Raw genomic sequence first — 17,521 nt, 5'->3', positions numbered from 1 at the left:
AGAAACACAAGCATTTAGTTAGATATTACTGCACTGTTGGAGCTAGAAACACAAGCATTTCGCTACACCCACAATAACGTCTACTAAACAAGTGTATTTGACAAATAAAATGTGATTTGATTTGGTCAAATAAAGGTGTTTCTGCTACTCTGTGTCCAGGTGGATGTGTGCGGGTATCCTCTCAGCATCTTCTTCATCGTGGTCAATGAGTTCTGTGAACGTTTCTCCTACTATGGCATGCGAGGTGAGCCAATCACACCTCTCTATGTTGACCGATAGCAGAGAGCTGAGCCAATCACACCTCTCTATGTTGACAGATAGCAGAGAGCTGAGCCAATCACACCTCTCTATGTTGACAGATAGCAGAGAGCTAAGCCAATCACACCTCTCTATGTTGACAGATAGCAGAGAGCTGAGCCAATCACACCTCTCTATGTTGACAGATAGCAGAGAGCTGAGCCAATCACACCTCTCTATGTTGACAGATAGCAGAGAGCTGAGCCAATCACACCTCTCTATGTTGACAGATAGCAGAGAGCTGAGCCAATCACACCTCTCTATGTTGACAGATAGCAGAGAGCTGAGCCAATCACACCTCTCTATGTTGACAGATAGCAGAGAGCTGAGCCAATCACACCTCTCTATGTTGACAGATAGCAGAGAGCTGAGCCAATCACACCTCTCTATGTTGACAGATAGCAGAGAGCTGAGCCAATCACACCTCTCTATGTTGACAGATAGCAGAGAGCTGAGCCAATCACACCTCTCTATGTTGACAGATAGCAGAGAGCTGAGCCAATCACACCTCTCTATGTTGACCGATAGCAGAGAGCTGAGCCAATCACACCTCTCTATGTTGACAGATAGCAGAGAGCTGAGCCAATCACACTCTCTCTATGTTGACAGATAGCAGAGAGCTGAGCCAATCACACCTCTCTATGTTGACAGATAGCAGAGAGCTGAGCCAATCACACCTCTCTATGTTGACAGATAGCAGAGAGCTGAGCCAATCACACCTCTCTATGTTGACAGATAGCAGAGAGCTGAGCCAATCACACCTCTCTATGTTGACAGATAGCAGAGAGCTGAGCCAATCACACCTCTCTATGTTGACAGATAGCAGAGAGCTGAGCCAATCACACCTCTCTATGTTGACAGATAGCAGAGAGCTAAGCCAATCACACCTCTCTATGTTGACAGATAGCAGAGAGCTGAGCCAATCACACAAAACACCTCTCTATGTTGACAGATAGCAGAGAGCTGAGCCAATCACAAATAAATTTCATTGACCAATGTTAAGGACTGGTCCTGTAGATGGACATATTGAGTGGTTCTGTTGTCTCCTCTAGCGGTGTTGGTCCTGTAGATGGACATATTGAGTGGTTCTGTTGTCCCCCCTAGCGGTGTTGGTCCTGTAGATGGACATATTGAGTGGTTCTGTTGTCTCCTCTAGCGGTGTTGTATATTGAGTGGTTCTGTTGTCTCCTCTAGCGGTGTTGGTCCTGTAGATGGACATATTGAGTGGTTCTGTTGTCTCCTCTAGCGGTGTTGGTCCTGTAGATGGACATATTGAGTGGTTCTGTTGTCTCCTCTAGCGGTGTTGGTCCTGTAGATGGACATATTGAGTGGTTCTGTTGTCCCCCCCTAGCGGTGTTGGTCCTGTAGATGGACATATTGAGTGGTTCTGTTGTCTCCTCTAGCGGTGTTGGTCCTGTAGATGGACATATTGAGTGGTTCTGTTGTCTCCTCTAGCGGTGTTGGTCCTGTAGATGGACATATTGAGTGGTTCTGTTGTCTCCTCTAGCGGTGTTGTATATTGAGTGGTTCTGTTGTCTCCTCTAGCGGTGTTGGTCCTGTAGATGGACATATTGAGTGGTTCTGTTGTCTCCTCTAGCGGTGTTGGTCCTGTAGATGGACATATTGAGTGGTTCTGTTGTCTCCTCTAGCGGTGTTGGTCCTGTAGATGGACATATTGAGTGGTTCTGTTGTCTCCTCTAGCGGTGTTGGTCCTGTAGATGGACATATTGAGTGGTTCTGTTGTCTTCTCTAGCGGTGTTGGTCCTGTAGATGGACATATTGAGTGGTTCTGTTGTCTCCTCTAGCGGTGTTGGTCCTGTAGATGGACATATTGAGTGGTTCTGTTGTCTGCTCTAGCAGTGTTGTATATTGAGTGGTTCTGTTGTCTCCTCTAGCGGTGTTGGTCCTGTAGATGGACATATTGAGTGGTTCTGTTGTCTCCTCTAGCAGTGTTGTATATTGAGTGGTTCTGTTGTCTCCTCTAGCGGTGTTGGTCCTGTAGATGGACATATTGAGTGGTTCTGTTGTCTCCTCTAGCGGTGTTGGTCCTGTAGATGGACATATTGAGTGGTTCTGTTGTCTCCTCTAGCGGTGTTGGTCCTGTAGATGGACATATTGAGTGGTTCTGTTGTCTTCTCTAGCGGTGTTGGTCCTGTAGATGGACATATTGAGTGGTTCTGTTGTCTCCTCTAGCGGTGTTGGTCCTGTAGATGGACATATTGAGTGGTTCTGTTGTCTGCTCTAGCAGTGTTGTATATTGAGTGGTTCTGTTGTCTCCTCTAGCGGTGTTGGTCCTGTAGATGGACATATTGAGTGGTTCTGTTGTCTCCTCTAGCAGTGTTGTATATTGAGTGGTTCTGTTGTCTCCTCTAGCGGTGTTGGTCCTGTAGATGGACATATTGAGTGGTTCTGTTGTCTCCTCTAGCGGTGTTGGTCCTGTAGATGGACATATTGAGTGGTTCTGTTGTCTCCTCTAGCGGTGTTGGTCCTGTAGATGGACATATTGAGTGGTTCTGTTGTCTCCTCTAGCGGTGTTGGTCCTGTAGATGGACATATTGAGTGGTTCTGTTGTCTCCTCTAGCGGTGTTGGTCCTGTAGATGGACATATAGAGTGGTTCTGTTGTCTCCTCTAGCGGTGTTGGTCCTGTAGATGGACATATTGAGTGGTTCTGTTGTCTCCTCTAGCGGTGTTGGTCCTGTAGATGGACATATTGAGTGGTTCTGTTGTCTCCTCTAGCGGTGTTGTATATTGAGTGGTTCTGTTGTCTCCTCTAGCGGTGTTGGTCCTGTAGATGGACATATTGAGTGGTTCTGTTGTCTCCTCCCTAGCGGTGTTGGTCCTGTAGATGGACATATTGAGTGGTTCTGTTGTCTCCTCTAGCGGTGTTGGTCCTGTAGATGGACATATTGAGTGGTTCTGTTGTCTCCTCTAGCGGTGTTGGTCCTGTAGATGGACATATTGAGTGGTTCTGTTGTCTCCTCTAGCGGTGTTGGTCCTGTAGATGGACATATTGAGTGGTTCTGTTGTCCCCCCCTAGCGGTGTTGGTCCTGTAGATGGACATATTGAGTGGTTCTGTTGTCTCCTCTAGCGGTGTTGTATATTGAGTGGTTCTGTTGTCTCCTCTAGCGGTGTTGTATATTGAGTGGTTCTGTTGTCTCCTCTAGCGGTGTTGGTCCTGTAGAAGGACATATTGAGTAGTTCTGTTGTCTCCTCTAGCGGTGTTGGTCCTGTAGATGGACATATTGAGTGGTTCTGTTGTCTCCCTCTAGCGGTGTTGGTCCTGTAGATGGACATATTGAGTGGTTCTGTTGTCTCCTCCCTAGCGGTGTTGGTCCTGTAGATGGACATATTGAGTGGTTCTGTTGTCTCCCTCTAGCGGTGTTGTATATTGAGTGGTTCTGTTGTCTCCTCTAGCGGTGTTGGTCCTGTAGATGGACATATTGAGTGGTTCTGTTGTCTCCTCTAGCGGTGTTGTATATTGAGTGGTTCTGTTGTCTCCTCTAGCAGTGTTGTATATTGAGCGGTTCTGTTGTCTCCCTCTAGCGGTGTTGTATATTGAGCGGTTCTGTTGTCTCCTCTAGCGGTGTTGGTCCTGTAGATGGACATATTGAGTGGTTCTGTTGTCTCCCTCTAGCGGTGTTGTATATTGAGCGGTTCTGTTGTCTCCTCTAGCGGTGTTGGTCCTGTAGATGGACATATTGAGTGGTTCTGTTGTCTCCCTCTAGCGGTGTTGTATATTGAGTGGTTCTGTTGTCTCCTCTAGCGGTGTTGGTCCTGTAGATGGACATATTGAGTGGTTCTGTTGTCTCCTCTAGCGGTGTTGTATATTGAGTGGTTCTGTTGTCTCCTCTAGCGGTGTTGGTCCTGTAGATGGACATATTGAGTGGTTCTGTTGTCTCCTCTAGCGGTGTTGTATATTGAGCGGTTCTGTTGTCTCCCTCTAGCGGTGTTGTATATTGAGCGGTTCTGTTGTCTCCTCTAGCGGTGTTGGTCCTGTAGATGGACATATTGAGTGGTTCTGTTGTCTCCTCTAGCGGTGTTGTATATTGAGCGGTTCTGTTGTCTCCTCTAGCGGTGTTGGTCCTGTAGATGGACATATTGAGTGGTTCTGTTGTCTCCCTCTAGCGGTGTTGTATATTGAGTGGTTCTGTTGTCTCCTCTAGCGGTGTTGGTCCTGTAGATGGACATATTGAGTGGTTCTGTTGTCTCCTCTAGCGGTGTTGTATATTGAGTGGTTCTGTTGTCTCCTCTAGCGGTGTTGGTCCTGTAGATGGACATATTGAGTGGTTCTGTTGTCTCCCTCTAGCGGTGTTGTATATTGAGTGGTTCTGTTGTCTCCTCTAGCGGTGTTGGTCCTGTAGATGGACATATTGAGTGGTTCTGTTGTCTCCTCTAGCGGTGTTGTATATTGAGTGGTTCTGTTGTCTCCTCTAGCAGTGTTGTATATTGAGTGGTTCTGTTGTCTCCCTCTAGCGGTGTTGGTCCTGTACTTCAGGTATTTCCTGAAGTGGGATGATGACCTGGCCACCTCTATCTATCACACCTTCATCGCTCTCTGCTACCTGACTCCTATACTGGGGGCCATAGTGGCAGACTCCTGGCTGGGGAAGTTCAAGTGAGTCCAAACCCAGTACATCCACATATGATCTGATCTTCCATAGGATATCTGGGGATTGTAGGTCCCTCGCTTGTAGTTGTCTGCCCTCCTGGTAAATCATTCGTTTTTCTCCCCCTCAAAACACTTTTTAATTTGCAAAAAACAAAACAAAATAGATAATAAAGAAAACTTAAATAAAAAATTAACAGTAAATATAATACTCACAAAAGTTCCATATGATGTATATACACAGTGTTTTAATGATGTGCAAATGGTTGAAGTACAAAAGGGAAGATAAATAAACATAAATATGGGTTGTATTTACAATGGTGTTTGTTCTTCACTGGTTGCCCCTTTTCTTGTGGCAACAGGTCACACATCTTGCTGCTGTGACGGCACACTGTGGTATTTCACCCAGTAGATATGTGATGTCACACTGTGGTATTTCACCCAGTAGATATGTGACGGCACACTGTGGTATTTCACCCAGTAGATATGGGAGTTTATCAACATTGGGTTTGTTTTCAAATTGTTCTCTCTCTCTCTCTCTCGCTCTCTTTCCTCTCTCTCTCTCTCTCTTTCCCCTCTCTCTCGCTCTCTTTCCTCTCTCTGTCCTCTCTCTTTCCTCTCTCTCTCGCTCTCTTTCCTCTCTCCCTCCTCTCTCTCTCTCTCTCTCTCTCTCTCTCTCTTTCCCCTCTCTCTCGCTCTCTTTCCTCTCTCCCTCCTCTCTCTCTCTCTCTCTCTCTCTCTCTCGCTCTCTCTTTCCCCTCTCTCTCTCGCTCTCTTTCCTCTCTCTCCTCTCTCTCTTCTTCCTCTCTCTCCCTCTCTCTCTTTCTCTCTCTCTTCCTCGCTCTCTTTCCTCTCTCTCTCCTCTCTCTTCCCTCTCTCTCGCTCTCTTTCCTCTCTCCCTCCTCTCTCTCTTCCCTCTCTCTCGCTCTCTTTCCTCTCTCTCTCTCTCTCTCTCTCTCTCTCTTTCCCCTCTCTCTCACTCTCTTTCCTCTCTCTCTCCTCTCTCTCTTCCCTCTCTCTCCCTCCTCTCTCCCTCCTCTCTCTCTCCTCTCTCTCTTTCCTCTCTCTCCCCAGGACTATTGTCTATTTATCCATCGTCTATACGGTGGGACAGGTCGTCATGGCAGTAAGCGCCATACACGACATCACAGACACAGACAGGGACGGGACCCCTGACAACATGACCTTCCATGTGTGAGTTCATCTGCTGTTCACCCCTAAACACAACATCCTATATAAGCCTGTACCAAAGCATTGCTGTCCACCCCTAAACACAACATCCTATATAAGCCTGTACCAAAGCATTGCTGTCCACCCCTAAACACAACATCTTATATAAGCCTGTACCGAAGCATTGTAAAAAGATTAGAGTTGTGTAAACTTAGTCAACTCCTGTTGACTCAACTTCTATGATATGAGTTCCATTAGTTGAACTGATACGTGATGTGCTGTTCTCTCCCCTCAGGGCCATGTCTATGGTTGGCCTGTTCCTCATCGCTCTGGGGACGGGGGGCATCAAACCCTGTGTCGCTGCCTTTGGAGGAGACCAGTTTGAAGACCACCAGGTTGGTAACGCTAGCGGAGCAGCCATTTTAGAGTCTGTCTCTACCGACCTCGGTCATTACTGTAGTGTAGACTCCATTTTAGAGTCTGTCTCTACCGACCTCGGTCCTTACAGTAGTGTAGACTCTATTTTAGATTCTGTCTCTACTGACCTCGGTGATTACGGTAGTGTAGACTCCATTTTAGAGTCTGTCTCTACCGACCTCGGTGATTACAGTAGTGTAGACTCCATTTTAGAGTCTCTACCGACCTCGGTCCTTACAGTAGTGTAGACTCCATTTTAGAGTCGGTCTCTACCGACCTCGGTCTATACAGTAGTGTAGACTCCATTTTAGAGTCTGTCTCTACTGACCTCGGTTAGAGTCTGTCTCTACCGACCTCGGTCCTTACAGTAGTGTAGACTCCATTTTAGAGTCGGTCTCTACCGACCTCGGTCTATACAGTAGTGTAGACTCCATTTTAGAGTCGGTCTCTACCGACCTCGGTCCTTACAGTAGTGTAGACTCCATTTTAGAGTTTGTCTCTACTGACCTCAGTCATTACTGTAGTGTAGACTCCATTTTAGAGTCTCTACCGACCTCGGTCTATACGGTAGTGTAGACTCCATTTTAGAGTCTGTCTCTACCGACCTCGGTCTATACGGTAGTGTAGACTCCATTTTAGAGTCTCTACTGACCTCGGTGATTACGGTAGTGTAGACTCCATTTTAGAGTCTGTCTCTACTGACCTCGGTCTTTACAGTAGTGAAGACTCCATTTTAGAGTCGGTCTCTACCGACCTCGGTCTATACAGTAGTGTAGACTCCATTTTAGAGTCTGTCTCTACTGACCTCGGTTAGAGTCTGTCTCTACCGACCTCGGTCCTTACAGTAGTGTAGACTCCATTTTAGAGTCGGTCTCTACCGACCTCGGTCTATACAGTAGTGTAGACTCCATTTTAGAGTCTGTCTCTACTGACCTCGGTCAGTACAGTAATGTAGACTCCATTTTAGAGTCTGTCTCTGCCGTCCTCGGTCAGTACAGTAATGTAGACTCCATTTTAGAGTCTGTCTCTACCGACCTCGGTCAGTACAGTAGTGTAGACTCCATTTTAGAGTCTGTCTCTACTGACCTCGGTCTTTACAGTAGTGTAGACTCCATTTTAGAGTCTGTCTCTACTGACCTCGGTCAGTACAGTAGTGTAGACTCCAGACTCAGGAAGTAGTGATCAGGTTTATCAATGTGACTTCAGTCATTATCAGTGCTGAGCCAGCAGAACACATCCCAGATGGTTGTTTAATAACCACTAACCCTGGTTACCTGCTGGAAGGTGCATTTAGGTCAAAGGTTATAGAGCATCATGTTGCTGAATGTGGATGAATCTAAACACCTTGAATCTCCAGCAGATGGTGCTGCTAGCTATGGTTAGATACAAATGTCAAGGTCAGATGTTTGCAGTTCTAAACCTGTCCTCCTGTCCATGTCTTCTGTCCATGTCTCACGTCCTCCTGTTCTCCTGTCCTCCTGTCCTCTGTCCATGTCTCATGTCCTCCTGTCCTCCTGTCCATGTCCTCCTGTCCTCCTGTCCATGTCTCCTGTCCTCCTGTCCTCCTATCCTCCTGATCTCATGTCCATGTCTCCTGTCCTCCTGTCCATGTCTCCTATCCTCCTGTCCTCCTGTCCATGTCCCCTGTCCTCCTCCTGTCCTCCTATCCTTCTGTCCTTCTGTCCATGTCTCCTGTCCCCCTGTCCTCCTGTCCATGTCTCCTGTCCTCCTGTCCATGTCTCATGTCCTCCTGTCCTTCTGTCCATGTCTCCTGTCCCCCTGTCCTCCTGTCCTTCTTTCCATGTCTCCTGTCCTCCTGTCCTGTCCTCCTGTCTTCTGTCCTCCTGTCTCCTGTCTCCTGTCCATGTATCCTGTCCTCCTGTCTTCCTGTCCTCCTGTCCTCCTGTCCTTCTGTCCTCCTGTCCACTTGTCCTTCTGTCCTCCTGTCTCCTGCCCTCCTGTCCATGTCTCCTGTCCTCCTGTCCATGTCTCCTGTCTTCTTGTCCTTCTGTCCTCCTGTCCATGTCTCCTGTCCTCTTGTCCTTCTGTCCTCCTGTCTCCCGTCCTCCTGTCCATGTCACCTGTCCTCCTGTCCTCCTGTCCATGTCTCCTGTCCTCATGTCCATGTCTCCTGTCTTCCTGTCCTCCTGTCCTCCTGTCCATGTCTCCTGTCCTCCTGTCCTCCTGTCCATGTCTCCTGTCTTCCTGTCCTCCTGTCCTCCTGTCCATGTCTCCTGTCCTCCTGTCCTCCTGTCCATGTCTCCTGTCCTCCTGTCCTCCTGTCCTCCTGTCCTCCTGTCCATGTCTCCTGTCCTCCTGTCCTCCTGTCCTCCTGTCCTCCTGTCCTCCTGTCCATGTCTCCTGTCCTCCTGTCCTCCTGTCCTCCTGTCCATACATTCTCCAGGAGAAACAGAGGAGCACGTTCTTCTCCATCTTCTACCTGTCAATCAACGCTGGTAGTCTCCTGTCTACTGTCATTACACCCATCCTCAGAGGTACGACCATAACCCTAAACTAACACAATACCTGTCCTCCTGTCTACTGTCATTACACCCATCCTCAGAGGTACGACCATAACCCTAAACTAACACAATACCTGTCCTCCTGTCTACTGTCATTACACCCATCCTCAGAGGTACGACCATAACCCTAAACTAACACAATACCTGTCCTCCTGTCTACTGTCATTACACCCATCCTCAGAGGTACGACCATAACCCTAAACTAACACAATACCTGTCCTCCTGTCTACTGTCATTACACCCATCCTCAGAGGTACGACCATAACCCTAAACTAACACAATACCTGTCCTCCTGTCTACTGTCATTACACCCATCCTCAGAGGTACGACCATAACCCTAAACTAACACAATACCTGTCCTCCTGTCTACTGTCATTACACCCATCCTCAGAGGTACGACCATAACCCTAAACTAACACAATACCTGTCCTCCTGTCTACTGTCATTACACCCATCCTCAGAGGTACGACCATAACCCTAAACTAACACAATACCTGTCCTCCTGTCTACTGTCATTACACCCATCCTCAGAGGTACGACCATAACCCTAAACTAACACAATACCTGTCCTCCTGTCTACTGTCATTACACCCATCCTCAGAGGTACGACCATAACCCTAAACTAACACAATACCTGTTCTCCTGTCTACTGTCATTACACCCATCCTCAGAGGTACGACCATAACCCTAAACTAACACAATACCTGTCCTCCTGTCTACTGTCATTACACCCATCCTCAGAGGTACGACCATAACCCTAAACTAACACAATACCTGTCCTCCTGTCTACTGTCATTACACCCATCCTCAGAGGTACGACCATAACCCTAAACTAACACAATACCTGTCCTCCTGTCTACTGTCATTACACCCATCCTCAGAGGTACGACCATAACCCTAAACTAACACAATACCTGTCCTCCTGTCTACTGTCATTACACCCATCCTCAGAGGTACGACCATAACCCTAAACTAACACAATACCTGTCCTCCTGTCTACTGTCATTACACCCATCCTCAGAGGTACGACCATAACCCTAAACTAACACAATACCTGTCCTCCTGTCTACTGTCATTACACCCATCCTCAGAGGTACGACCATAACCCTAAACTAACACAATACCTGTCCTCCTGTCTACTGTCATTACACCCATCCTCAGAGGTACGACCATAACCCTAAACTAACACAATACCTGTCCTCCTGTCTACTGTCATTACACCCATCCTCAGAGGTACGACCATAACCCTAAACTAACACAATACCTGTCCTCCTGTCTACTGTCATTACACCCATCCTCAGAGGTACGACCATAACCCTAAACTAACACAATACCTGTCCTCCTGTCTACTGTCATTACACCCATCCTCAGAGGTACGACCATAACCCTAAACTAACACAATACCTGTCCTCCTGTCTACTGTCATTACACCCATCCTCAGAGGTACGACCATAACCCTAAACTAACACAATACCTGTCCTCCTGTCTACTGTCATTACACCCATCCTCAGAGGTACGACCATAACCCTAAACTAACACAATACCTGTCCTCCTGTCTACTGTCATTACACCCATCCTCAGAGGTACGACCATAACCCTAAACTAACACAATACCTGTCCTCCTGTCTACTGTCATTACACCCATCCTCAGAGGTACGACCATAACCCTAAACTAACACAATACCTGTTCTCCTGTCTACTGTCATTACACCCATCCTCAGAGGTACGACCATAACCCTAAACTAACACAATACCTGTCCTCCTGTCTACTGTCATTACACCCATCCTCAGAGGTACGACCATAACCCTAAACTAACACAATACCTGTCCTCCTGTCTACTGTCATTACACCCATCCTCAGAGGTACGACCATAACCCTAAACTAACACAATACCTGTCCTCCTGTCTACTGTCATTACACCCATCCTCAGAGGTACGACCATAACCCTAAACTAACACAATACCTGTCCTCCTGTCTACTGTCATTACACCCATCCTCAGAGGTACGACCATAACCCTAAACTAACACAATACCTGTCCTCCTGTCTACTGTCATTACACCCATCCTCAGAGGTACGACCATAACCCTAAACTAACACAATACCTGTCCTCCTGTCTACTGTCATTACACCCATCCTCAGAGGTACGACCATAACCCTAAACTAACACAATACCTGTCCTCCTGTCTACTGTCATTACACCCATCCTCAGAGGTACGACCATAACCCTAAACTAACACAATACCTGTTCTCCTGTCTACTGTCATTACACCCATCCTCAGAGGTACGACCATAACCCTAAACTAACACAATACCTGTCCTCCTGTCTACTGTCATTACACCCATCCTCAGAGGTACGACCATAACCCTAAACTAACACAATACCTGTCCTCCTGTCTACTGTCATTACACCCATCCTCAGAGGTACGACCATAACCCTAAACTAACACAATACCTGTTCTCCTGTCTACTGTCATTACACCCATCCTCAGAGGTACGACCATAACCCTAAACTAACACAATACCTGTCCTCCTGTCTACTGTCATTACACCCATCCTCAGAGGTACGACCATAACCCTGAACTAACACAATACCTGTCCTCCTGTCTACTGTCATTACACCCATCCTCAGAGGTACGACCATAACCCTAAACTAACACAATACCTGTCCTCCTGTCTACTGTCATTACACCCATCCTCAGAGGTACGACCATAACCCTAAACTAACACAATACCTGTCCTCCTGTCTACTGTCATTACACCCATCCTCAGAGGTACGACCATAACCCTAAACTAACACAATACCTGTCCTCCTGTCTACTGTCATTACACCCATCCTCAGAGGTACGACCATAACCCTAAACTAACACAATACCTGTCCTCCTGTCTACTGTCATTACACCCATCCTCAGAGGTACGACCATAACCCTAAACTAACACAATACCTGTCCTCCTGTCTACTGTCATTACACCCATCCTCAGAGGTAGGACCATAACCCTAAACTAACACAATACCTGTCCTCCTGTCTACTGTCATTACACCCATCCTCAGAGGTACGACCATAACCCTAAACTAACACAATACCTGTCCTCCTGTCTACTGTCATTACACCCATCCTCAGAGGTACGACCATAACCCTAAACTAACACAATACCTGTCCTCCTGTCTACTGTCATTACACCCATCCTCAGAGGTACGACCATAACCCTAAACTAACACAATACCTGTCCTCCTGTCTACTGTCATTACACCCATCCTCAGAGGTACGACCATAACCCTAAACTAACACAATACCTGTCCTCCTGTCTACTGTCATTACACCCATCCTCAGAGGTACGACCATAACCCTAAACTAACACAATACCTGTCCTCCTGTCTACTGTCATTACACCCATCCTCAGAGGTACGACCATAACCCTAAACTAACACAATACCTGTTCTCCTGTCTACTGTCATTACACCCATCCTCAGAGGTACGACCATAACCCTAAACTAACACAATACCTGTCCTCCTGTCTACTGTCATTACACCCATCCTCAGAGGTACGACCATAACCCTAAACTAACACAATACCTGTTCTCCTGTCTACTGTCATTACACCCATCCTCAGAGGTACGACCATAACCCTAAACTAACACAATACCTGTTCTCCTGTCTACTGTCATTACACCCATCCTCAGAGGTACGACCATAACCCTAAACTAACACAATACCTGTTCTCCTGTCTACTGTCATTACACCCATCCTCAGAGGTACGACCATAACCCTAAACTAACACAATACCTGTTCTCCTGTCTACTGTCATTACACCCATCCTCAGAGGTACGACCATAACCCTAAACTAACACAATACCTGTCCTCCTGTCTACTGTCATTACACCCATCCTCAGAGGTACGACCATAACCCTAAACTAACACAATACCTGTCCTCCTGTCTACTGTCATTACACCCATCCTCAGAGGTACGACCATAACCCTAAACTAACACAATACCTGTCCTCCTGTCTACTGTCATTACACCCATCCTCAGAGGTACGACCATAACCCTAAACTAACACAATACCTGTCCTCCTGTCTACTGTCATTACACCCATCCTCAGAGGTACGACCATAACCCTAAACTAACACAATACCTGTCCTCCTGTCTACTGTCATTACACCCATCCTCAGAGGTACGACCATAACCCTAAACTAACACAATACCTGTTCTCCTGTCTACTGTCATTACACCCATCCTCAGAGGTACGACCATAACCCTAAACTAACACAATACCTGTTCTCCTGTCTACTGTCATTACACCCATCCTCAGAGGTACGACCATAACCCTAAACTAACACAATACCTGTTCTCCTGTCTACTGTCATTACACCCATCCTCAGAGGTACGACCATAACCCTAAACTAACACAATACCTGTCCTCCTGTCTACTGTCATTACACCCATCCTCAGAGGTTGACCATAACCCTAAACTAACACAATACCTGTCCTCCTGTCTACTGTCATTACACCCATCCTCAGAGGTACGACCATAACCCTAAACTAACACAATACCTGTCCTCCTGTCTACTGTCATTACACCCATCCTCAGAGGTACGACCATAACCCTAAACTAACACAATACCTGTCCTCCTGTCTACTGTCATTACACCCATCCTCAGAGGTACGACCATAACCCTAAACTAACACAATACCTGTCCTCCTGTCTACTGTCATTACACCCATCCTCAGAGGTACGACCATAACCCTAAACTAACACAATACCTGTCCTCCTGTCTACTGTCATTACACCCATCCTCAGAGGTACGACCATAACCCTAAACTAACACAATACCTGTTCTCCTGTCTACTGTCATTACACCCATCCTCAGAGGTACGACCATAACCCTGAACTAACACAATACCTGTCCTCCTGTCTACTGTCATTACACCCATCCTCAGAGGTACGACCATAACCCTAAACTAACACAATACCTGTTCTCCTGTCTACTGTCATTACACCCATCCTCAGAGGTACGACCATAACCCTAAACTAACACAATACCTGTCCTCCTGTCTACTGTCATTACACCCATCCTCAGAGGTACGACCATAACCCTAAACTAACACAATACCTGTCCTCCTGTCTACTGTCATTACACCCATCCTCAGAGGTACGACCATAACCCTAAACTAACACAATACCTGTCCTCCTGTCTACTGTCATTACACCCATCCTCAGAGGTACGACCATAACCCTAAACTAACACAATACCTGTCCTCCTGTCTACTGTCATTACACCCATCCTCAGAGGTACGACCATAACCCTAAACTAACACAATACCTGTCCTCCTGTCTACTGTCATTACACCCATCCTCAGAGGTACGACCATAACCCTAAACTAACACAATACCTGGTCAGACTTGACATTACTAACCCTAAACTAACACAATGCCTGGTCAGACTTGACATTACTAACCCTAAACTATGACATTACTAACCCTAAACTAACACAATACTTGGTCAGACTTGACATTACTAACCCTAAACTAACACATTGCCTGGTCAGACTTTACATTACTAACCCTAAACTAACACAATGCCTGGTCAGACTTGACATTACTAACCCTAAACTATGACATTACTAACCCTAAACTAACACAATACCTGGTCAGACTTGACATTACTAACCCTAAACTAACACAATGCCTGGTCAGACTTGACATTACTAACACTAAACTAACACAATGCCTGGTCAGACTTGACATTACTAACCCTAAACTATGACATTACTAACCCTAAACTAACACAATACTTGGTCAGACTAACCCTAAACTAACACAATGCCTGGTCAGACTAACCCTAAACTAACACAATGCCTGGTCAGACTTGACATTACTAACCCTAAACTAACACAATACCTGGTCAGACTTGACATTACTAACCCTAAACTAACACAATGCCTGGTCAGACTTGACATTACTAACTCTAAACTAACACAATCCCTGGTCAGACTAACCCTAAACTAACACAATACCTGGTCAGACTTGACATTACTAACCCTAAACTAACACAATACCTGGTCAGACTTGACATTACTGACCCTAAACTAACACAATGCCTGGTCAGACTAACCCTAAACTAACACAATACCTGGTCAGACTTGACATTACTAACCCTAAACTAACACAATGCCTGGTCAGACTTGACATTACTAACCCTAAACTAACACAATACCTGGTCAGACTTGACATTACTAACCCTAAACTAACACAATGCCTGGTCAGACTAACCCTAAACTAACACAATGCCTGGTCAGACTTGACATTACTAACCCTAAACTAACACAATACCTGGTCAGACTTGACATTACTGACCCTAAACTAACACAATGCCTGGTCAGACTAACCCTAAACTAACACAATACCTGGTCAGACTTGACATTACTGACCCTAAACTAACACAATGCCTGGTCAGACTAACCCTAAACTAACACAATACCTGGTCAGACTTGACATTACTAACTCTAAACTAACACAATGCCTGGTCAGACTAACCCTAAACTAACACAATACCTGGTCAGACTTGACATTACTAACCCTAAACTAACACAATGCCTGGTCAGACTAACCCTAAACTAACACAATACCTGGTCAGACTTGACATTACTAACCCTAAACTAACACAATGCCTGGTCAGACTAACCCTAAACTAACACAATGCCTGGTCAGACTAACCCTAAACTAACACAATACCTGGTCAGACTTGACATTACTAACCCTAAACTAACACAATGCCTGGTCAGACTTGACATTACTAACCCTAAACTAACACAATACCTGGTCAGACTTGACATTACTAACCCTAAACTAACACAATGCCTGGTCAGACTTGACATTACTAACTCTAAACTAACACAATGCCTGGTCAGACTTGACATTACTAACTCTAAACTAACACAATGCCTGGTCAGACTTGACATTACTAACTCTAAACTAACACAATGCCTGGTCAGACTTGACATTACTAACTCTAAACTAACACAATACCTGGTCAGACTTGACATTACTAACCCTAAACTAACACAATACCTGGTCAGACTAACCCTAAACTAACACAATGCCTGGTCAGACTTGACTACTACTAACCCTAAACTAACACAATGCCTGGTCAGACTTGACATTACTAACCCTAAACTAACACAATACCTGGTCAGACTTGACTACTACTAACCCTAAACTAACACAATGCCTGGTCAGACTTGACATTACTAACCCTAAACTAACACAATGCCTGGTCAGACTAACCCTAAACTAACACAATGCCTGGTCAGACTTGACATTACTAACTCTAAACTAACACAATGCCTGGTCAGACTTGACATTACTAACCCTAAACTAACACAATACCTGGTCAGACTTGACTACTACTAACCCTAAACTAACACAATACCTGGTCAGACTTGACATTACTCACCCTAAACTAACACAATACCTGGTCAGACTATGGTTATGCCTGTGCTATAGAGCCAGTTCCTCCATCCAATAGCGCAGTGAGCCAGAAGCATGTGTGTTCCCTCCTCCAGGCCAGGAGTGTGGTATCCACTCCCAACAGAAGTGTTATCCTCTGGCCTTCGGCGTCCCTGCAGCCCTCATGGTGGTGGCTCTCAGTGAGTACTGTTACCATTACATGGAGGAGCTTCCTTCCTCTCCTTGCCTCTATCGACCAGCAGTATTGATCTGAACTCTGAACTCTGAACTCTGTCTGTCTAACAGAGGTGGATGTCTTTCTGTGTTTCCACAGTCGTGTTCATTATGGGCAGTGGCATGTACAACAAGACTGCTCCTAAAGGCAACATTATGCTGGAGGTCTGCAAGTGTATCGGGGTAAGACAGTCTAATAACATACAGACAGTAAGGAGGTTAGACAGTCTAGTAACATATAGACAGTAAGGGATGAGACAGTCTAGTAACATATAGACAGTAGGGATGAGACAGTCTAGTAACATACAGACAGTAAGGAGGTTAGACAGTCTAATAACATACAGACAGTAAGGAGGTTAGACAGTCTAGTAACACACAGTCTAGTAACATACAGACAGTAAGGGATGAGACAGTCTAGTAACATACAGACAGTAAGGAGGTAAGACAGTCTAGTAACATACAGACAGTAAGGGATGAGACAGTCTAATAACATACAGACAGTAAGGAGGTAAGACAGTCTAGTAACACACAGTCTAGTAACACACAGACAGTAAGGGATGAGACAGTCTAGTAACATACAGACAGTAAGGAGGTAAGACAGTCTAGTAACATACAGACAGTAAGGGATGAGACAGTCTAGTAACATACAGACAGTAAGGGATGAGACAGTCTAGTAACATACAGACAGTAAGGAGGTAAGACAGTCTAGTAACATACAGACAGTAAGGAGGTAAGACAGTCTAGTAACATACAGACAGTAAGGGATGAGACAGTCTAATAACACACAGACAGTAAGGGATGAGACAGTCTAATAACACACAGAC

The 17,521-nt window shown here is 45.8% G+C and overlaps 1 protein-coding gene across 1 annotated transcript in view; it reads left to right on the top strand.

Annotated features, from left to right (window-relative positions):
* LOC135567899 (solute carrier family 15 member 1-like) overlaps positions 1 to 16,880 on the top strand; it is a gene marked incomplete at its 3' end in the record, with an annotated part of 40,424 nt that extends 23,544 nt beyond the window's left edge. Inside the window, exons 3-9 of the mRNA XM_065015023.1 lie at positions 160 to 244; positions 4,773 to 4,914; positions 5,980 to 6,099; positions 6,371 to 6,470; positions 8,897 to 8,987; positions 16,580 to 16,663; positions 16,798 to 16,880. Coding sequence (XP_064871095.1) covers positions 160 to 244; positions 4,773 to 4,914; positions 5,980 to 6,099; positions 6,371 to 6,470; positions 8,897 to 8,987; positions 16,580 to 16,663; positions 16,798 to 16,880 — 705 coding nt within the window. The remainder of the gene's footprint in view (positions 1 to 159; positions 245 to 4,772; positions 4,915 to 5,979; positions 6,100 to 6,370; positions 6,471 to 8,896; positions 8,988 to 16,579; positions 16,664 to 16,797) is intronic.
* Between the last annotated feature and the right edge of the window lie 641 nt (positions 16,881 to 17,521).

Source organism: Oncorhynchus nerka, unplaced genomic scaffold (genome assembly GCF_034236695.1).
Source record: "Oncorhynchus nerka isolate Pitt River unplaced genomic scaffold, Oner_Uvic_2.0 unplaced_scaffold_1774, whole genome shotgun sequence".
Classification (NCBI taxonomy): Eukaryota; Metazoa; Chordata; class Actinopteri; order Salmoniformes; family Salmonidae; genus Oncorhynchus; species Oncorhynchus nerka.
Note: the sequence above shows the minus strand (reverse complement) of the source record. Positions and strands in the feature narration are given on the sequence as shown.